Below are 22,576 nucleotides of genomic sequence, written 5' to 3' on the forward strand. Positions count from 1 at the left end.
TATTTGAAAAAGGAATAGCTTATATTGGGAGTATTGGATCCACTAAACATATACTAAGAAATAAGAACGAGAATTTGATGTTGTTGAATATTGGAGATAATAAATCAATCACATGAAAATATCATGTGATTGAGCCCTGAAGAAGTCCAGTGAAGGGACGAAAAGTGTTGGCTACAGAGTGAAGACAAAAAAAGAATAAAGAATTATCAAAACTTAATACATGTCTCCATGATATTCCTTGTACATTTCCTATCTCTACTTGTTCTTCACACCTTTTGTTTGAAAACACTTCTCACTCTCTAGACTAAGGTCGTTAGATCCGCTTCTAATGATGAGAATATGCTGTGTCCACACTGCAATGATGTTCTTTTACTATACTGTGTTTTTAAAACATCTTTTAATGGTATACTTGAAAAATCTATCTTTTCTTTCTGTGTTACTAGTTCCTATTTAGTTTTTAAGCATTTTGACATTCAACCTTTATTTTTTCAAACATGTAATGTTATGTAGTTCGTATTTCTCTATATAGGTTCTGCACGTTGAGATAACATAGACTACTATAGGATTGGTGTCAGCTAGCTCACAGTGCCACTAGAAACTCCTTTTACCAAGGAGGGAATAGTTCATGGCAACTATAGAACATGGCAAACCTGATCCCTCAACATCTTGGAAACAATGTACTACCTTTCGTTCAGTCACTCATGCATGCTTATTTTCAGAGAGATACACAGAATAAACAGTAAGGATGTGTTCACTAAGTATTTATTGAACAGTTGTTATTTTGTGAAAAATCGATGTACTGCAAAAATCCATAGAGAGAATAGGATATAAATGATTAGAGGCACTGGGAAAGTAAAAGGGTGGTAGATTTCTACCATTCTGCTAAAATCATGAATGCAGACAACCATATAAAATAAATAACAGTAAAATGCGTACTCCTACGATGTAATCCTAACTCGATATACTTAAGTGTACCTAGCATGTGTGTAGGTGTTAAGCCAAGAATCCCCCTAGGATAGGTCGAACCCAATTACATGAAGTCAGAGACTGTGGGTCCCCCATTCTGGTCACCAGCTAGACACCCTGCAAGGGATGTTCAGACCACTGCTGGCTGGAGAGTCTGCATGCAGGAACCTCAGTGTCTTGCATCAGTGTGTCAGCATGGAAGTCCTGATTTCTCCTCTATTTTACCTCAGCAAGATATGGTATATTTATATCCTAAAGTATCTAGAGATTCTTTGTCTCATGTATGGGCCATTGTTGGACTGAGTATGACATAGGATATTAACCTTATGCGTACCTTTCTATGTGGGGGATATAGCTTCAGCTTGGTTTCCAAGAACCCTCATGAATACTAATGCATAATGTATAAGTGTATTGATAATGTTAGAAAAGGCTATTTTTCAGGGGAAACTCCTCCTTCTGCACCCAGAACTGAAACTTGGTAAAGGTTCAATCCCAAGAGGCTGTTACTGTGTAGTTTAGGGGGTGCAATATAGGTGAAGTGTCATGATGTTACCCGGGTCTATATTGGGATACCTATATGGAACATAACAGTAAATAAGAGGATTATTGTTTTCTCTGTCTACAGATTGCGGTATTGCATGAACATTCCATTAAAAGGATCTTCCTATTTACAAGAGGTCTGCTAACTTGTATCTTTGACTGATCTGGAGCTATGCCCCCCAGCGCCTTGAGACCCTCATGGGTGAGTAGCACGCTTTGTAAACCCCTGATTGATTGCGTGATTGAGGGTAGGTCTGTTGAGTGAACCCTGACACTCGGCAATACCAGTTGAAGCATGGGTGGTGCTTGTTTGTACACTTTTCAATCCTAGAAATGAAAAGGCTATTAGCCCCCTAAGCTGAGATGACAGTCTTATCTTAGAATCATATGAGTCATTGAGTGATATGATAGACACCATTGATATAATCGCTGCCATCAGGCAAAGGCTCATGGGCCTGATGGGATCCCCTTGGACCTCTTGAAAGAAAATGAAGTGCTTTGGGAAACCATTTGAAGTAACGTTTTTAAATCATCAATTAAGGGACAGCTAATCCCATCATTGTCAAAAGCTATATTTTTCTAAATATTTAAGAAGGGGGTACAGAGCTCCCCAACATGTTATTGTTCTATATCCCCCCGGACAGCTCCCTGAAAGTTTTTGGTAGGATTCTTGTTGCAAAAATTATAGCCTGGCTGGAAGAGAATCAGTCTCTGTCCAATGCCCAGTATGGATTCCGCCCAGGGGTCGGCACTGTGAAGCAGTGCCTTAATCTGCAACTGATCATATGGAAATATGTCAAGGCAAGGCAACCTTTTGTTCATGGACCTCTCGTCTGCCTTGGATGGGGTCAATAGGAGAAAGTTGTGGGACTGTATGACCAGGATGGGGATTGAATCAGATTTAATAAACACCTACAGAGAAGGAACTCAGACACCAACATCAGAGTTAGATTTGGTGATGATGGAGAACTTACAGATACCATCAGGTCACACTTAGGGGTGAGACAACAGTGTATCTTGGCCCCTATACTGTTCCTCATCTATATCACTGACTTGAAATCCCACCTGAATAGGATAAGAAAGGATCTCCCTGGAATTAAGGTGGTTGTGTGTCCTAACAACTACTGCCTAAACCACAACTTCCTTAACCACGAAAGCCTAACCATGAGATATTCTTAACCACTACCTTTTTTAGCACGACTTCCTAAATCACGAAATGAAACATCTCGTGTTTGGCCATTAGAAGTAACTATTGTAATCACAATACTTCTTGCGTGAACCACGCGTACAAAAAAAACTGATCTAAATTTACTATGTTAGTATGCTTTGACAACGCATACCTTTAGCTCTTTTTTTTTTATTTAACCTTTTTTTTGGAGGGAGACCACCCTCACCCCCCTAATGTTCCCTTAGTTCTAAAGAGTGACGTTATACAGGAGCGGAGGGTAGTGGAGAGACTTGTGGTTTAGGGAAGTCGTGCTTAAGGAAAGTCGTGGTTTTTGAAAGTCGTGGTTCCGGCTTCGTTGTTCAGGTAAAACGTTATAAAATCATCGTTTTTAAGGATGTTTCCCATTAAGGCAGCATCCCTGCCCATGCTGTTGTATGCAGCAGACTCTGTACTAATGACAAGGACTACTAATGGTTTCCATTTTCTTTTAGATGGTTTTCATAATTTTATAGTGGGTTTTGATCCTAGGGCACATTTACAAAAACCTTTTTATAATGAGCTTAGTGCCTAGAAATTAGGGGTGGTTGGCAAATTCCGTTCCGCTCACGGAACATGCGTAATTCCGGCATTTCCGCATTTAGTGCAGAACGTGAAAATGTTGAAACTTCCGCGATACGCGGCAAAAGGGACTTCAGAGGCATGCATGAGGTCATTTAACCTCACCAGGAAGTGACCAGGAGGCTGTGTTCTTCTCATCTGCAGCTCTGATTGGCACATGACCCTTTATAAACAAGAGGCGTGTGAACTTGCATTGATTCCACCCGTTTGGCCATGCCCCACACACACTATCCATATGCACAGGCATCTTTCTACAATTTCCCCACTATGATGGAAAGCTCACTCAAAGGACCTCGGCGCCATTCGGCGAGGCGGCAAACTTACACACATACACGGTCACTAAAGACAACTCTTCTGGACCCTTTACGCAGCTGTAGTGTAGGATAAGCACTATACATCTACCCAATAGGTTTGGCACGATGCTCCTGTCACAAAAGCGCCATCCCCGTGTAGTTCTTGTGACCAGGAGGCTGCTTTCTCCACATCTGCTGCTCTCATCTGCATCTGACCCTTTATAAACAAGAGGCATGTGAACTCGCATTGAAGCCCTGCCTGTTTGGCCATGCCCCACACACACTATCGGTATTCACCAGCATCTTCCTGCCATTTCCCCACTATGATGGACATCTCACTCTAGGGACCTCGGCACCATTCGGCGCGGTGGAAAACTTACACACATACATGGTCACTGGAGACAACTCTTCCCGCCCTTTACACAGCTGTAGTTTAGGGAAAAACTAAGCACTATACATCTACCCAACGAGGTAGCACTTACTAATGTTGTAATCCATGCAGGATAATCTACTGGCTAATCAGTGATTAACCAGTAGATTAGCCTGCATAAAAAACAGCAACGGGTGAATCAAAATCCCTGCGAGCACGCAAAATTCTGCGTGTTCGCTGAGATTTTGTGCTGTTTAGGGGGGCAGAAATTCATGGAGTGAAATGTTTGATTATCTGTGGCTGTATTTTGATCAATACCTAACCTGGCAGGGCCTACGTCAATCCAGGGCCATTCATACTCAAGTAGATGTGGAGACGGTGTTCTCATTTGCGAGAAGTCTGGACCACAAACCAATCAAAGAACTGAATGAGATTTATCAGAGTAAATGTGTTTTTGTGTTGACTTTTGTGGCTGGGGTCTGTGGCCATAAAGGTCCCAGACCAATTCAGTAGGTAGAAAATACATTTGTTTGAAGGCTATTGGCCTTTCCCCGATCAGAGTTGGGCTTAACACCTGTAAGTGACAGGATAAAGCTGGTACCACTACCTTGATGCCCAACTTTCTAAGGAAGTACTTGGGGACTGTCTTTCTTTGGGCAATGTTCACAATATACCCTGGATTTGATTTATTAAAAAATAATTCCTAGAGTTGGGCCTGGAGGAGTACGCCAAGAACCCAGCAAGTATGTACCCTGTGTAGTGTCCTCCTTGAAAATAACTGTATTACCCCTGGATGTATCCTGAACCTTATAATGCTGCCCTACGAATTCATGTAATGTTTTTATCATCTCTTCTTTTATGACTGCAATAGACTGAATAAAGTGTTTGTGGCAGGCTGATTAGCATACCAGAAATGACTTAGGAGTTTTCCTTCTAAATGCTTATAAGAACTGTGTCTTTGGTCCATTTATCACAGAAATAATGCAGAAAATTGGACCTATATATATAAATTCTTTAGAATGTTCTCCACTCTGAATTACCTCCTGAAACCTTTTTAAAACTGTTGGACCCGCTCGCATCACTCACCTGTGAACAATATTCAATGATTTGGTCTGACGCCCTACCACTATGAAATTCCGCCAGTCGCTGCTTGTATGGATGATAAGTTAGCGGTGGTGTGGCAAGCAGTTTAGGGATTGAGATGGGATATTCGGTGTAGGTGATGGAACACTCAGAAGAATAGTGGAAGGATAGGAAGTGAACATAAGATAGGGGTCAGAAAAACATCTTAGTAAAGTACTTTTCTGATATTTTACAAAAGCATAAAGGCTTAACAAGCGGTCCGTCGTGTAAGTCACTGTTGGTGGAAAGGGATTTGTGTAGAAGAATTGCATTCATCTCCCTGGCTGCTTAAATAATTCTTCCTACTCATATCTTTGCTGTGAAATGAAGCCAACAAGCTGGTTGAGGACAACCCTGGACAACTGCTGTCTCTGAATACCTAAATAAAGCAAAGAAAGATTGTTTTGTATATACAACGAGTGGATGCAGTACAATATTAAGTATGTAATGACAATGTATACTGTTCAGATGTAAATTAGTCCCTCGTGTATTCTGTTGGAAACAGATGATTTCACCAAAATAGCCGGAGGAACAATGGTGAGGCAGTAATGCTCCAGCAGGCTGAACCGAGATGCAATTGATAATGTCTCAAGCCAATGGCTGAAATTTCCTGAACGTAAGAAGCCAATAACTGCTGGAGCTGAATTGAAGATCCTAAAAGCAGGCACAGAATACAAGAGGCCTAATTCACAAACTGCATTTTGAAGTATGTCAAGTAGTACTATATTAGTACTACCTATCTACTATAAATTACACAATTGTAAGACTGGAAATCTACACCTTAAGTATCTTGTCTGGGGGGAGATCATCACAAATGGAAATTTACTACTTAATCGTAAATGTGGAAGGGAACAAGGGAGTTGAGGGAAAATCAAGATTATCTACTATGAAATGGCAGTAGTTGAGGGAAAAATAAGGAGAGGCTTGAGGGGGCTGCTACTGCAAGCAAACATCCCAAAAAGAGTATGAACGAATAATGACTGAATAAAAACATTTCTATAGCTCACAGCTATTCCAAGGAGTGTCTAGCGCTTTTTGGCATCCAGAAGGGTATTGCACTGAAGGTTTGTCCCCCCTCAGTCATCACTAAACACTGAATACAAATGTTTTCAATTATTTTTTAACTTTTGCTTCATCAGTGATAAATCTCAAGTATTCAGGCCATCTCTCCAATTTAACAGTGAAGAAGCAGCCTACCCTCCCTTGTTTCTGAAAAATGGGGAACCCCAATAAGACCCACAGAACAAGAACTCAGAGGACTTCCAGGGGTATATGCCACAATGTGTTCATCCAGGCACATAGGTCCTCTATTCTGGAGAACTTGGTGTGTTCGTCAGTGCCTTATACATACTACATTGTCAGACTGGCAACCAATGAAGTCTATCCTGCAATGGTGATACCGAGGTATAGTTTGGAATCTTGAAGAGAAGATAGATTGCCATATTGTGCATAACCTGCTGGATTAGGTATTCTGGTAAACCAAGATACAGGACATTGGCATAGACCAGCCTAGTTAAAACTAAAGACCTAATCACTGTCACTGGGTCTCATGGGGAAGCAAGTGAAGAAACTTCTTCAGCATGGGCAAAATCCAGAAACAAGTTTTCACCACTGTAGACATTGGTACCTCAAACGAGAGCTAGACAACAAACATCACAGCCAGATTTCTAGCCACTGCCGTTGGAGAGGGTGGAGAAGGAACACTATCAGGCCAGGCACCAACCCATCTCAGGAGAGGGTTCTGCCCAAACAATGATACTTCTGACTTATCAGTGTTGCACTGCAAAATAAGCAATCAAAAAAGGTAAGAACATTGCTATTCACAAACTACACAATGTCAAGTCAAGTCAAGAAATTTATATAGCGCGCTACATACCCATAGGGTCTTAAGGCGCTTGAAGAAGGGTGGGGAATTACTTGTCGAATATCCAAGTTTTAAGTTGCTTTCTGAATGCTAGGTGGTTCTGAGTAAGGCGAAGGTGAGTGGGAAGTGAGTTCAAGGTTTTAGCTGCCAGGTAGGAGAAGGATCTGCCTCCCATGGTGGTTTGTTGATGCGAGGTACAGTGGCAAGGGCTTGGTTGGAGGATCGTAGCTGGCGGGAGGGGGTGTAGCAGGACAGTCGTGTGTTGAGGCATTCGGGTCCAAGTTCGTAAAGTGCTTTGTGTGCGTGGGTTAGGAGGCGGAAAGTAATCCTCTTGTTTACGGGGAGCCAGTGGAGGTTTTTCAGGTGACCAGAGATGTGGTCTTTACGCGGGATGTCTAGTATGAGTCTGGCTGATGCGTTCTGGATGCGTTGGAGTTTTTTCTGATTTTTTGCGGTGGTACCGGCGTAAAGGGTGTTTCCGTAGTCCAGGCGGATCGTGACCAGTGCGTGGGTGACCGTTTTTCTAGTTTCGGTGGGAATCCAGCGAAATGTTTTTTTGAGCATGCGAAGAATGTTGAAGCAAGATGATGAAACGGCGTTGACTTGTCTGTTCATCGAGAGTGAGGAGTCCAGGATGACGCCCAAGTTCCGTGCGTGGTCCGTCGGGATGGGTGCTTTTCCAAGGGCCTCTGGCCACCAAGAGTCATCCCAGGCGGAGGGGGAGGTGCCTAAGATGAGGACTTCTGTTTTGTCTGAGTTCAGTTTCAGACGGCTGTGCTTCATCCACTCGGCTACTTCTTTCATTCCTTCATGTAGGTTGGTTTTGGCGGTGTTAGGGTCTTTGGTGAGTGAGAGGATCAGTTGAGTGTCATCAGCGTAGGAGATGATGTTGAGGTTGTGTTGGCGAGCGATGGCCGCAAGGGGGCTCATGTATACGTTGAAGAGGGTGGGGCTGAGTGACGATCCTCGTGGCACGCCGCAGATGACTTCAGTGGCCTCTGACTTGAATGGAGGGAGGCGGACTCTCTGGGTTCTTCCGGTGAGGAAAGAGGTGATCCACTCCAGTGCATTTCCTTGGATTCCGACGTTTCTGCGGCGTTGTAAAAGGGTGCTATGGCAGACTGTGTCGAAGGCTGCGGAGAGGTCGAGGAGGATGAGGGCAACTGTGTCTCCATTGTCCAGTAGAGTACGAATGTCGTCTGTTGCTGCGATGAGGGCGGTTTCAGTGCTGTGTTTGGCTCGGAAGCCGGACTGTGAGAAGTCGAGGGATTTGTTGGTCTTGAGGAAGGCGGCGAGCTGGATGTTGACAGCTTTCTCGATGACTTTGGCCGGGAATGGAAGAAGCGAGATGGGGCGGTAGTTTTTGAGTTCGGTGGGGTCAGCTGTAGGTTTTTTCAGAAGGGCGCTGAGTTCTGCGTGTTTCCAGCTTTCCGGGAAGGTGGCACAGTTGAGGGAGCAGTTGATGACATCTCGGAGGTGTGGTGCTATGATGGAGTCTGCTTTGTTGAAGATGTGGTGAGGGCATGGGTCAGTTGGGCATCCTGAGTGGATGGAGTTCATCAGGCGGATGGTGTCCTCAGTGGAGATTGGGTTCCAGTTATTAAGGATTTTCAAGGGGGGTGAAGGTACGGCAGAAGGTTGGGTGGGTTGGTCTCCGGGTTGGTTGTCGAAGCTGTTGTGGATGTCTGCAATTTTGTTGTGGAAGAATGAAGCTAGGGAGTCGCAGAGGGCTTGAGAGGGGGTGATGTCGTTGGAGTTGGCTGATGGGTTGGTAAATTCTTTGACGATGTTGAATAATTCCTTGCTGTTGTGGGCGTAGTTATCTAGTCGGTCTTTGAATGCGGCTTTCTTGGCAGATCGGATTAGTTGGTGGTGTAAGCGGGTGACGTTTTTGAAGGCGTCCCTGGTGATGGTGTTTGGGTCTTTTTTCCAGGCCTTCTCGAGGGAGCGACAGAGTTTCTTGGATTTCTTAAGATCGTCGTTGAACCAGGAGGCTTTTTTGCTGCCTAGTTTGATTTGACGTTTTTTCAATGGTGCTAGGATGTCGGCGTTGTTGGATAGCCATTGGGTGAGGTTAATGGCTGCTTGGTCGGGGTGTGAGGAGTGGGCGGGGGGGTTTAGAAGAAGCGATGAGGAGATCTGGTCGATGGTGATTTTGTTCCAGTTTCTTTGCAGAGTGGGTTGAGGATGGTTGTGGATTGTGGTCTTATTGTAGATAAAGTGTACGCAGCTGTGGTCCGTCCAATGAAGAGCTGTGGTGTGACTGAATGAGACATGTTTGCTGGAGGTAAAGATAGGGTCGAGTGTGTGACCTGCAATGTGAGTGGGGGTAGTGACAAGTTGTTTGAGTCCGAGGTTAGCGAGATTGTCCAGAAGGGAGGTGGCGTTGCTGTCATTGCTCTTTTCCAGGTGAAAGTTGAGGTCTCCCAATAGGATGTATTCCTCAGAGGGGAGGGCGTGTGGGGTGATAAAGTCAATGATGTTGTCACTGAATTGTGCACAGGGTCCTGGAGGCCGGTAGAGGAAGGTGCCTCTGAGTGTGGTCTTGGGGTCGGTGTGGATCTGGAAGAGAAGGTGTTCGGCGCTGGTAAGGTTGACGTCTGAGCTGGTTGAGATGCAGATTGAGTTCTTATGGACGATAGCGATGCCTCCTCCTGTTTGGTCGGTGCGGTCCTTACGGATGATCTTGTATCCTTCCGGGATGGCAATGGTGATGTCTGGGGCTGATGAGGCGTTCATCCATGTTTCTGTTAGGAAGGCGACGTCCGGAGAGATGGTGTCTAGTAGATTCCAGAGGTCGATGGCGTGCCTGTGGACCGAGCGGGTGTTGAGCAGGATGCATTGTAGGTGGTTGGTGTCAGATATCTGTTGTGTGTTCGTAGATGTGGAGTTGTTCTTGGTGCCGTCGAACTTGAGAAAGTTACTATAGCCTTACAGGTACTGCAACAGTAGTAAATGTATCGCAGCCCAGTAATTCAAGTACCACATATGGCGTTTGCCCGTATGGCCTTTGAAAGGTACTATAACATACCCCCCTCAAACATAATGGAGGCAGGAACTTAATACTAAGCCCAAATGACATAATGTTACCTGAAAAAAATTATTTTGTCTTTATGACAAATATATTGTTTGTTTAATGATAAACGTATATATAATCATTAAACACATATTTTAATATTTAAAATATAATAATGCATTTAATTTAAATATGAAATGATTTAAACTTTTAAGGTTTAACTTAACAATGCAAATTAATTGAAATTAATTCACAATATAACTTCTTTTGAAAATGCAATTTATATTAGGTAAAAATTAAAACGATTGTTTGAGTGATATTTCCTAATTAGTCTTTAATGATTTGATAAAAAAATGTATTCAGCGCACGAATACCCTAGGGCGTCTTGGCGCTTAGTCAGATGCATTGAGTCTAGTACTGCCCAAGGTGGAGTTCTACTATGCTGAGAAGAGCCAGGTTTTTAAGGCCCTCCGGAATAGTAGCAGTGACGGGCTGTTTTTTATTGATAGTGGAATTTGGTTCCAAGTCTTAGCTGTGTGCAGGTGGAGACTTCTTCCTCCCCATCTTAGCTGTTTGAATCTGGGGGTTTTGATCAGCTTTGCGTTGCTTGATCTGAGTTTCCTAGATGGTTCATATTGTTTAAGGTTGTATTTTAGAAATTTGGACCCTACCCCCTGCAAAACCTTGTATGCCAGGCAGGCCGATTTGAACCTTACCCTTTTCTCCATTGTGAGCCAGTGGAGACTTCTGAGTCTGTGGGCTACCGGCTTGGACCTGGGAATGTCCAGAACTAGCCTAGCTGCAGCGTTTTGAAGGCACTGGAGTTTTAACAGTAGTTGATTTTGTAGCCCTGCATACAGCGCATTCCCGTAGTCCAACCTTGATAGAGCCAGCATGGTTACCAGAGTTTTACAAGTTTCTACGGGAATAAACAGAAAGAGCTTTTTTATCAACTTCAGGATATACCACACCGAGGAGGAGAGTTTGTTAATCTTGGCTTGAAATGTTAGTTTGGAATGAAATACAATGCCCAAATTCCTAAGTTTGCCCATCGGTGATGGGCAGTTACTAAGCTATCAGGCCACCACCTATGTGACCAAATGCTGGGCTGTACCCCCAGCAGCATAACCTCGGTTTTATCACCGTTCAGTTGTAGGCAATTTAGTTGCACCCAGCGATTGACTTGTACCATGCAGTTGCTAAACTTATTCGCTGTTTCGTCTGTGTTGTGAGAGATTGACACCACTATTTGGGTGTCATCGGCGTACGAAATGGGAAATAACCCACAGATTCTGATGATGGCTTCTAATGGGGCAACATAAATATTAAAGAGGGTTGGGCTCGGGGATGAGCCCTGTGGCACCCCCTAGGGAGACTGGATGGATTTAGATATATAGTCCCCTAATTTGACTGGAATGATGAGATCAATCCAAGTGCTGGTTCATGCAATCCTATTTCTGTTAGACAGGTCAGGAGTATATCATGATTCACAGTGTCGGAGGCTGCTGATAGGTCTAAAAGAATGAAGGCAGCCTTCCCACCTGCATCCACTACACTCCTGAGTTCCTCTTCTGCCATTATCAATGAGGTCTCAGTCCTGTGTTCTTCCCTGGACCCGTACTGTGAATGATCTAAGGCGTGGGTAGATCTAAAAAACTCAGCCAGCTGTATATTCAAGAGCTTTTCCAACACTTTTGCCGTAAAAGGTAGTCTTGAGATCGGCCTGTAGCTTGCCAAGTTAGGCTTTTTAGTAGCGGTAGAACAGATGCCGTTTTCCAGGCATCCAGGAAACAACTTGTCTGTAACATCTTTGCAAAGAGCAGGTGAAGCTGTTCGCTGAGCATCTCCAGGAACAGTTGTAGGACTCTAGGTGGACAAGGGTCAGTGAGGCCCCCTGACTTAGTTGTCGATATTATTTGGCGTATTGTTCAACTGACGGGGTCGCAAACCGGAACCCTGGGTTCCCGGTTTCTGTTCTCCTGCTAGAGTTGCATTGTACCTTTGGCGGAGACCGATTCCAATTGTTGGTAGTAGTGGCAGAATCATATACTGATTTTACCTTGTCGATAAGAAATTGGCCTCGTGTGTTACATAGTCAAGTGCTACCTTCTATTTTTTTATTTGAGACAAGATTAGTCAATTTTTTAACTGTAGCGAACAGTTCTTTGCTAGAGTTTTTAGTCTAATTAATTTTCTTGATAAATAGGCAGATTTGTCTTCAGCTATTCATTTTTTATAAGTTGCCAAGGTCTCACTGTAGTTTTCCTTAGCTGCTACCTCATAGTTTATCTACATTTCCTTTCAGCCCTCCTGCATGTCTGCTTTTGGAGCCTCAGCCTCTCCGAGAACCAAGGTTGTGACCTGTTAAGCCTCCTTATTTTAACCTTTTTTCCGGGGCAGCAATTGTGGCTGCGGATTTGATCCAGGTGTTTACTTGATCTGTGGCAATGTTACTATCACAGTCTAGATCCGGTATGGTCGCAGTGAGATGCTCCTGTAATTTGGGTATGTTCATTTTTGCCCAATCTTGATATGTATAGTGAATTCCCTGGATGGCCCTTATAGTTCTACAGTCAAGGAGAATTTTATGACTTTATGGTCCAACCATGGGACCGGAATTATATCATCAATTTTGATATTAGTATTAGAGGATAAAATCCCGTCCAGTGTATGACAGGCTATATGTGTGTCCTGCTGGACCATTTGTGTCAAGGAGCAGCCGACCATTGTCTCAGAGATTAAAATTGTGTTTTAATCTGTGTCTTTTTCTAAGTGTAGATAAAAATCCCCCAGTATAGTATAATCTGCCCCTTTTATACTGGACTCTTTATCCCTTTGGCGGGATATAAAGCAGAAGGCCTTCAAAGGTGTTGTTTTTTTTTATTGCAATCTGGAACGATAAGGTCTCGCAATCTGGGCTGCTACCTGTGGTCGAGCCCCTAGCCTGTAGGTCTTCCTTGCAGATTATAGCTAGCCCTCCCCCACGTTTTCCTTTCCTATCTGCCCGTGTTATAGTATAGACCCCTGGGAGAGCCAGTGCCAGATCTGTATCTGAGGCTTCGTCTGCCCAAGTCTCTGTGATATATAGCACGTCTAAGTTGTGATTTTCAATGAGGTTAGCTACTTCCGTATTGTCTTTAACTAAGGACCTTGCATTAAGTAAGGCTGCTTTGACCACTTTGTTTTTCTTCTTACCGGCATGCGGGGAGTCCCGGGTTAATCTTTCAATCAGAGAGTAGCTGAAGGGAAGTTAACAGCTCAAGCAGTGCTTAGTTTCAGACAGTGGGTTTAGTATAGGGCAGTGTAGATTAGTCCTCAGTTTAAGTATCTCATTGCTACTATAAACCAGCCTAGCTGGATTTTCCTTTATTTGGGCAGGGGTTCTGACCAAGCGCGGACGGGCGCAGACGGGCTTGCCTTTGGCACGCTGGCGGCACGTCCGCTATGCATCCACTCTGTCATTGGTTTAAGTAGTCTATGAGGCGTTGGCAACTAGCCCGCTCACCACTGGAAACGGCTCCTTCCCGGAAGTGAGTGCTGGTGGCGCCCTCCGCACCCTCCGTAGAAGCTGCACTTGTAATATTATTTGTATATTAAATAAATTAATTAATTTAATACATAAATATTTAATGTTTTAATATGAGATTATATTTTATTTTATAGCATTATGTCAATTAAAAATATGCTACATTATTTTCCATCTATATTTTATATTAAAATGCTTAATTTTTTGAAAGGATAATAAGTTTAAGAATCTTATCAGCACTTTCATACAAGGAAATCTCTACGATAGTTGCAGAGATCTCCTACTATGTGGGAATCTTAATAGTAGTAACGTTTACACTTTTAAATGTACTCCCAGATGTCTCAACTCATTGATTTATTATGTTATTTTATGTTATGATATGTTATGTAGTTTTATGTTGTTATGGTATAAACCTTGGTACTCCATTTTGTCTCTGGAATCTCACTGTTGGATTCAAGACTCTTATTATCCCTTTCACATAGGTTAATGCTGTATGCTCTTTATTTATTGCATAGGACTGTCTTTGGAACAAGTGTGCTTGAATTCTTTCTATAAATATGATATCTGATGGGTGTAATGCTTTGCTGCGTACAGCTCCTACTTCACATCTGTTACCTATGGTGGCAAGTCTCAAAAATACTTTGACGTATACATATATTCTCATTGCCAAAAGAACAACCTATATTTACTCCTGCCAAAAATTAACAAAGGGATTCCTGGCAAGCTTAAACTGGTTACTGCTGCATCCAGGTATAGAGAAAGCAATAGAAGTAAATCACATGTAAGGCATGGTTAGCCTTGTAAAACCAGGAACACCCTTAAACGCATACATGTGTGGCGTTCCGCAATTCTCATTTAAATCTTTTCCCCACTGAAGAGGGTTGGAGATTTACTGCAGTCAAGGGTGAAGTAGATCTGTTTCTAGGGTGGAAAGGGGAATGAATGAATATACCCAGTTTGATATGGTGAAAAAAGGGGAAAAATGTACTTAGCACAGTTGCTTCATTTGCCACTGTGTTTGAGGCCTACTCTATTTACAATTACTCATAGATGAAATGCAAACCTGGGATATATGTCAATTTAAAGAATAGTTATGTGCCTGAAAACCTGTCCCCAATAGAGTATTTCAGGAGTACAATATCAATCAAGATTAGGGAGGAGGAATATGTGTCTAGTCACTTCCCCTTACGAGATGTTCAATATCAAAAGTAGACTAGGACACTTGTAACTACGTTACATGGATTGGTATAGAAAACCCTCATAAACGTTATGATTTTTCGTAAGTGCGGTGTATCTTAGTTCTCCGCCCATCATAGACGTTAGTGGCAATTGTCATTGGGTGATCTATTCGTGCTACATGCCAGCCTCAAGCCTGAGGACCACTCTGGAGCAGTGTAGCAGTGTCCAGAGATGAATTTGGGTATCACCACTTTGAAGGTTGGGTTATATTAAAAGACAAGTCATCACCCATATTACTATTTTATTCCAGAGGGTGTGATTTGTTATTAAAATTCTATTGGGTATACTATCAGATCAAGTAACTGGATATCCGTATATCACTTTAAACATACAGTCAACGTGTTTCAGCTCCGTATTACCCAGGCGGGTCTGTGGAGCATTCGTCAGGACAAAACAGGAAGTAAACTATACTTACACCTCTTGTGTAGTATGGCAGTGGATTTTGTTATACCCACCTTTTTAAGAATACAAGGTTTAATTTACCTGTAAAAGAAATCACAAATCAGTTCAAGGTATTGATATGTTTGTTTATCTAGGCATGCATGTATTTTGACCACAGCAATTTTACGACAGTGTTATTTTGTATATCATATCTGAGAAGTATTCATTACAGTTTTGGACATGCATAAGGGAAACAATTGGCGAATCACAAAAAGGAATCCAAACAGTGAGGAGAGAGAGGCACAATTCTATGTTAACTTGTAAACATTAATGACCGGACTTTCGTTAGTCAGCCCACAGGAGTGTTTGTGTTCTATTAGACAATGCGGAAAAGGTCGAAGACTGCCTGGTTCAATCGTAATTGTGAGAAACACATTGTTGTATAACTAAAGGCATTAATGACCTTCATTATTCTGGTAACAGGTCTATCGTTAGTCTGTAGGTAAAGGTGTCTATAATACAATATTAGGCATTACGACATTCATATGGAAGCCCTCCTAAAATTCTCGCAATTAAATGCGTGATACAGGTACCTTCACCTTGTTTCATAATTACAGTATTACCTTAGTTTTCGCGATATTGTGTCACGTCAGGGGTTTAAGACCTATTGGTCTCAGGCTGGAGTAGGAGAGAAAAATTGGGTATTTTTATATTTAGCTCGCAGTACGAGGACCGACTGGAGTTATAGATCGGCCTCGAAGTTCGCTTACCCGCAATGTGGAGTGTCTCCGGCGTCTGGTGCTGGCGCTGCCCCCGGACACGGAAACGCGTCAGTTTCCCGTTTTTCTACACCACAGATCTCGTAGTAATAGAAAACAGACCACATGCGGTGTTGTTTTACTTGGATTTTCCATTTCTCTATGCTACAGATCTCAATGTAATAGAAAACGGACCACAAGTGATGTTGCTTTTCTTAAGTAACATGGAAAGCTTACTTATTTATGTTCGTTCCAACATTTTGCATTTTCAGGAATAAGGCTTTTTAAGATATCGTGTTCTTTTCTATATATTCATGTTTTACGAGGGCATCTATATAGAAAAAGACTAAAAGCCATATTTTCGTGTCTTCCACTGTATGTTACTTTATATGTACAAAACCCTAATTGATAATTAGATGTATCTCCAGGGAAATTCTCAATTATAGAAATTCTCAATTATAGAGAATGTTCATGTCGATTCATGAGATATAAAGGTAAAGTGTACATATATTTATGCAAAATGATGCCATGGGACAGTGTCGTTAAGTCCAGTGAGATGAGTTTTAAGACGATTGACCCATCTTTGCTCCCTTTCATATATGACTTTTTCCGCATTTCCAGTCTTATCTTTCAACATTTCAATGACAGTCCATTGCATTTCTCCAACTGTGTGGCCTGATTCAACAAAATGGGTACAGAGTTTTGTGCTGTTTTTCTTCAATCTGATATTGCTTTTGTGTTCTCCAATTCTTAATTTTACCTTTCTGCAGGTCATTCCTATATACTTTTTTCCGCAGGAACACATGATCATGTAAATTACATGTGATGATTTACAGTTTGTGTGTTGTCTTTGGGTCCAAAGTAACGTCTCTGTTAACTGCAGTGTTTTGGTCGTGGTTGTAGAGTTACAGACTAAGCAAGATCCACATGGATAGTGTCCTGTGACGATTGTCATGTCCATATTTCTTTGTCGTCCACTCAGTAGGTTGTCTCTGAGAGGTTTGGGGTGGAAACTGTTATATGACAGCAAGCTGTTCTTTGCTGTAGGCTTGGTGAAGGTTTTAGTTTCGATCTGTCCATCCTTGATAAAGATTGTTAGATCCAAAAAATCCATGCTGGTATCATCTGATGTAAACGTGAACTTCAGACATTCATCTCGTGTGTTCAACCATTCCATAAAGAGGTTCAGATCTGTTTCTTTCCTCCAAATCATCAGGACATCATCAATGTATCGCTTCCAGTAAAGGATACTGGAAGCGAAAGGGTTAACATCTGCAAATACATTGTCAGCTTCAAAGTGACTGACATACAGGCCTGCCACCGAAGGAGCAAACGCGCTTCCCATGGAAGTTCCATGTTTCTGTAGGTATAATTGTCCATCAAATTCAAAATAATTTTCAGTTAATGCCAATCGGCAACATTCGAGGACAAAGTGGCATGGTGTGTGATAGGTCCACTCTTCCATGAATAGTGTATCTTGAAGCATTTGTAGTGTCTCTCTTTGGGGTAGACTTGTATATAACGATTCCACGTCTAGTCCTACCAGTAACATGGTAGTTTGGTCAAACGGCATCTCCAGTATTTGATTCAGAAGATCCCTCGTATCTTTTAAATACGTAGGAGTGCTTTGGACTAGGGGCTTCAAAAATTGGTCCGCAAACTGAGACAAAGGCTCCAGTACCGAGCCTATCCCCGATACTATCGGGCTTCCGGGTGGAGGGGATTTGTTTTTGTGTGTTTTCGGCAAAGAGTAGAAAAAAGGTATCTTAGGTTCCTTTGTGATCAGATAATCTGCCTCTTTTTTAGATATCCAAGCATTGGACTCTGCCTCATATACCATCATTGCAATTGAGTTCTGCAGTCTTGGTGTAGGATCTGAATTTATTTTGGTATAAAATCTTTCATCGGCCAGTAAAGTTAGACATTGTTGTTTGTACCCTTCGTTTCCCAAAATGACGATTCCTCCACCCTTATCTGCGGGTTTTATGATGATATTGTCATTGCTGCGTAGTGTTTCCAGGGCTTGACGTTCATTCCTTGTTAGGTTCTGGAAGATCTGATTTTTGTCAATGTTCATTTCATCTATGCCCTTCATGATTGCCTGTTCAAAAGTTTGAATCTCTACAGGTATGAGAGCATTGGGGGGTTGAAGGTGGATTTCCTTTTCAAGTCGGTATCTCCTTCCTTTGTCCTCTGTTCAGTTCCCGAGAAATACGCTTTCAGTTTTAGTAATCAGCAGAATTCAGCCAGCTCACATTTAACTTTGAAAGTATCCAAAGTGGGGGTGGGCACAAATCCTAGTCCCTTATTTAGGACTTTCATTTGGTCTTCAGTGAGGATTAAGTCTGTTAGATTTACAATTAATGAGTGAGGGAACGAGGCAGAAGCGCGGTTACGGCGTAATCCGGAACATATCCAGTTCTTGGAAATACCGGCGACATTTTATGCCCGTTCGAGGAATGTTTTAATACACTAAGAGATATACGAAAAAACAGTGAAATAGCCTGACAACACTAAAAGAAGACACCCCAAGAGAAGGAGCTCCTAGGTCAGGAGAGAGGAAATATCCACAGTAAAGCTTGCAGAATCAAAGTGTGATGCAAAGCAGACCCTATTCTGGAACGTCTCCTACATCATTTGGGGATACGGTGTAACTATCCGCTTCTTGAAACCCCAGCAAGAGAAGTCCTGAGGAAGGTACCACAGATTCAATTGTACTGCACCGAAACGTGTCGACGCATTGTTTTTTGTTAAAAAGAATCCAGTCAGGGCCGGGTAAAACTTTAGATGGATATCCAACTTTTTCACTAAAGCTTTACAGTAGTTAAAGTGGTTCAGGCCATTGGATCTGGCAACATTCAGTGGCAGAGATATCTGGGAGCCACATCGATACAAGGGGTTTTGTGATTATATGTAGTTTCGTTTTTCGTCTATCCATTGTCAATATGTTTTAGATATGTCTCTACTTATCATGTATTCTATTATTGTGTCTGTATAATATTATTAGGTCTGTATAACACTGTTCTTAATTAATTTTTACCCTTTTCAAGGTATTTTTCCTTGGATTTTAAACTGTATTGTAAAAATTGTATGAATTTGCTTTGCCTTTTTTATTGCTTGATTTATGGGTTTTTAATAAAAATAGATTGTTAACGATTCTATTTCTCTGTGGAAACCCTTTTTTATATTCTTTAATACATATTGCACTGTGTGACCTTCTTCCCTAATAAGATAGGTTAGGAGTCATCGGTTAACGAGCAGACTCCAGGGATCCCCCCTTTGACTAACAGATTTACAATTAATGACTGTTCTTGCTTGTCCCTGGTTTCTCTGTTGTCATGCTGCGTGTCATTATATTCCTCTGTTGGTCTTGGCAGTTTAAGGTTTTGCGGCGCCCTCTTTGTTGTTGGCCCCTTCCTAAAAAAGGCTGCTGGTTTGTGTTCTCTGGTCCCGACATTTGTAGATTCATCATGTGAGGTATTTGGGACATGTCTTGGTTAAAAGGGTTCATCCAGGCTCCATACGGAGGCATGTATGGTTGGAAGAAAGGAAATTGATTTCCACTATAACTTCTGCCTGTGAAATTACGTCTGGGCCATCTATTCCCTCTCTTGTTGTTAAATTGTCGGAAGCTATTTCTTCCTCTTCTGGGAGTCGAGTGTTCTGATCCATCTTCGGATCCATCTGTGGAGTTTCTTCCTTCAGAATCATTATCAGAATTGTGATCAGGTGGTGTGTTTTCCTCTTTTATATATGGGTGCATCTTTTCTTGGCTGAATTTCTTCAGGTCTTTGCCCAATGTTTGTAGTTTGCTTTGCATGAGGTATTCTTTTGTTTCATTGATCTCCTTATTAATTTCATCGAGTCTTTTTTTAAAGGCTGTAGGAGATATACCTTTTTTCAATTCATTTTCGCAAGTTTGTATTTGGGCAAGTAACGCTTCCGATAGTCTCTTCGCAGTTTTCACTATAAGTACCAGGTAATCCAAAGTGCACTTCCAAGATATAGAGGACCAATCTCGTCTAAATGCCAAGTCATGTTGGAATATTCTAGGTGCAGTAGTAACCCACAGACCTCTAGGTGCGGATTTTGCTCTAAAGTATTCGGTCATTATGATGCCATGAATGGCTGTCTTGATTTGATACCTTTTCTTCTCAGTTAGGCATTCCCATTCGTCCGTTTGTGCTAATGTCTGTGTAAAGTCTTGATTCTGCAGTAACGTCTGTGCCGCCAGTATCTCACTGATATCATTCCCAGTGTAACTCAAGCCAAGATTGCCCTCCATGATGTCCCTATTAAGGCCACTGATAAGCGCTGCTTATTTAAGTAGCTAATGAAGTCTCCCGCAGCTGTGCGCTGCTTTATACAATATCAATCAAGATTAGGTCTCGCAATCTGGGCTGCTACCTGTGGTCGAGCCCCTAGCCTGTAGGTCTTCCTTGCAGATTATAGCTAGCCCTCCCCCATGTTTTCCTTTCCTATCTGCCCGTGTTATAGTATAGACCCCTGGGAGAGCCAGTGCCAGATCTGTATCTGAGGCTTCGTCTGCCCAAGTCTCTGTGATATATAGCAGGTCTAAGTTGTGATTTTCAATGAGGTTAGCTACTTCCGTATTGTCTTTCACTAAGGACCTTGCATTAAGTAAGGCTGCTTTGACCACTTTGTTTTTCTTCTTACCGGCATGCGGGGAGTCCCGGGTTAATCTTTCAATCAGAGAGTAGCTGAAGGGAAGTTAACAGCTCAAGCAGTGCTTAGTTTCAGACAGTGGGTTTAGTATAGGGCAGTGTAGATTAGTCCTCAGTTTAAGTATCTCATTGCTACTATAAACCAGCCTAGCTGGATTTTCCTTTATTTGGGCAGGGGTTCTGACCAAGCGCGGACGGGCGCGGACGGGCGCAGACGGGCTTGCCTTTGGCGCGCTGGCAGCACGTCCGCTGTGCATCCACTCTGTCATTGGTTTAAGTAGTCTATGAGGCGTTGGCAACTAGCCCGCTCACCACTGGAAACGGCTCCTTCCCGGAAGTGAGTGCTGGTGGCGCCCTCCGCACCCTCCGTAGAGGCTGCACTTGTAATATTATTTGTATATTAAATAAATTAATTAATTTAATACATAATTATTTAATGTTTTAATATGAGATTATATTTTATTTTATAGCGTTATGTCAATTAAAAATATGCTACATTATTTTCCATGTATATTTTATATTAAAATGCTTAATTTTTTGAAAGGATAATAAGTTTAAGAATCTTATCAGCACTTTCATACAAGAAAATCTCTACCATAGTTGCAGAGATCTCCTACTACGTGGAAATCTTAATAGTAGTAATGTTTACACTTTTAAATGTACTCCCAGATGTCTCAACTCATTGATTTATTATGTTATTTTATGTTATGATATGTTATGTAGTTTTATGTTGTTATGGTATAAACCTTGGTACTCCATTTTGTCTCTGGAATCTCACTGTTGTATTCAAGACTCCTATTATCCCTTTCACATAGGTTAATGCTGTATGCTCTTTATTTATTGCATAGGACTGTCTTTGGAACAAGTGTGCTTGAATTCTTTCTATAAATATGATATCTGATGGGTGTAATGCTTTGCTGCGTACAGCTCCTACTTCACATCGGTTACCTATGGTGGCAATTCACAAAAATACTTTGACGTATACATATATTCTCATTGCCAAAAGAACAACCTATATTTACTCCTGCCAAAAATTAACAAAGGGATTCCTGGCAAGCTTAACCTGGTTACTGCTGCATCCAGGTATAGAGAAAGCAATAGAAGTAAATCACATGTAAGGCATGGTTAGCCTAGTAAAACCGGGAACACCCTTAAATGCATACATGTGTGGGCGTTCCGCAATTCTCATGTAAATCTTTTCCCCACTGAAGAGGGTTGGAGATTTACTGCAGTCAAGGGTGAAGTAGATCTGCTTCTAGGGTGGAAAGGGGAATGAATGAATATACCCAGTTTGATATGGTGAAAAAAGGGGGAAAATGTACTTTGCACAGTTGCTTCATTTGCCACTGTGTTTGAGGCCTACTCTATTCACAATTACTCATAGATGAAATGCAAACCTGGGATATATGTCAATTTAAAGAATAGTTATGTGCCTGGAAACCTGTCCCCAATAGAGCATTTCAGGAGTACTACATAGAGGGGGAGCAAAAATAAGCCCCTCCTATGGCTAAAACAGATAAAGGGTGAAAACTCCAAACTTTTGAGTTAGTCTATTTCCCTACTGGGGATGGACTATACAGTAAAACATAGACCTGGGAGTAACCATGCCAATGCAGATAAACTCTCCAGATTGTTTCACTTAGAACATGAAGACTCAACTGCTCAAGGTTAGTTTAATGTCCCTGAGTTTGGGGGGGTTGTGCAATTGCCCCTTTGATTTGACCTAAAGTGTCTCGATCATAAGCAGTCAGATTTACTGTCCCAGCTCCTACTTCATAACAATGCCTGTGATTTGAACTGTCTGTGTCTGATTACAAATATCCTCCTTGCTCATGCTTAAATTGATTACTTCTCTAAAGGGCTTGTGCAGATCCACTAACCTTGACTTATTTATTTTCAAGTATAAAAGAATGTGCGGGTGTTGTTGGGGCAAACCGAAAACTCATGATAATGTTGATGAAAGTAAGTACCAGATCTTTTTCGCCAATAGTAAATAGTCAAATCGTACATCAGAAGGGATGTTACAATTG

The 22,576-nt window shown here is 42.0% G+C and overlaps 1 protein-coding gene across 4 annotated transcripts in view; it reads left to right on the plus strand.

Annotated features, from left to right (window-relative positions):
- Positions 1-22,576, plus strand: part of LOC144826927 (GTPase IMAP family member 2-like) — a 79,787-nt gene that overhangs the window by 43,168 nt on the left and 14,043 nt on the right. For 2 of the 4 annotated variants that reach the window (XM_078685388.1, XM_078685387.1), the window contains 2 exons: positions 1,592-1,708; positions 22,448-22,508. In XM_078685388.1, the coding sequence (XP_078541514.1) occupies positions 1,679-1,708; positions 22,448-22,508 (91 nt within the window). In that variant the 5' untranslated portion in view covers positions 1,592-1,678. The remainder of the gene's footprint in view (positions 1-1,591; positions 1,709-22,447; positions 22,509-22,576) is intronic. The other 2 variants (XM_078685389.1, XM_078685390.1) reach the window with 1 other exon arrangement.

The sequence above is a fragment of the Lissotriton helveticus genome, chromosome 4_1 (genome assembly GCF_964261635.1).
Source record: "Lissotriton helveticus chromosome 4_1, aLisHel1.1, whole genome shotgun sequence".
Classification (NCBI taxonomy): Eukaryota; Metazoa; Chordata; class Amphibia; order Caudata; family Salamandridae; genus Lissotriton; species Lissotriton helveticus.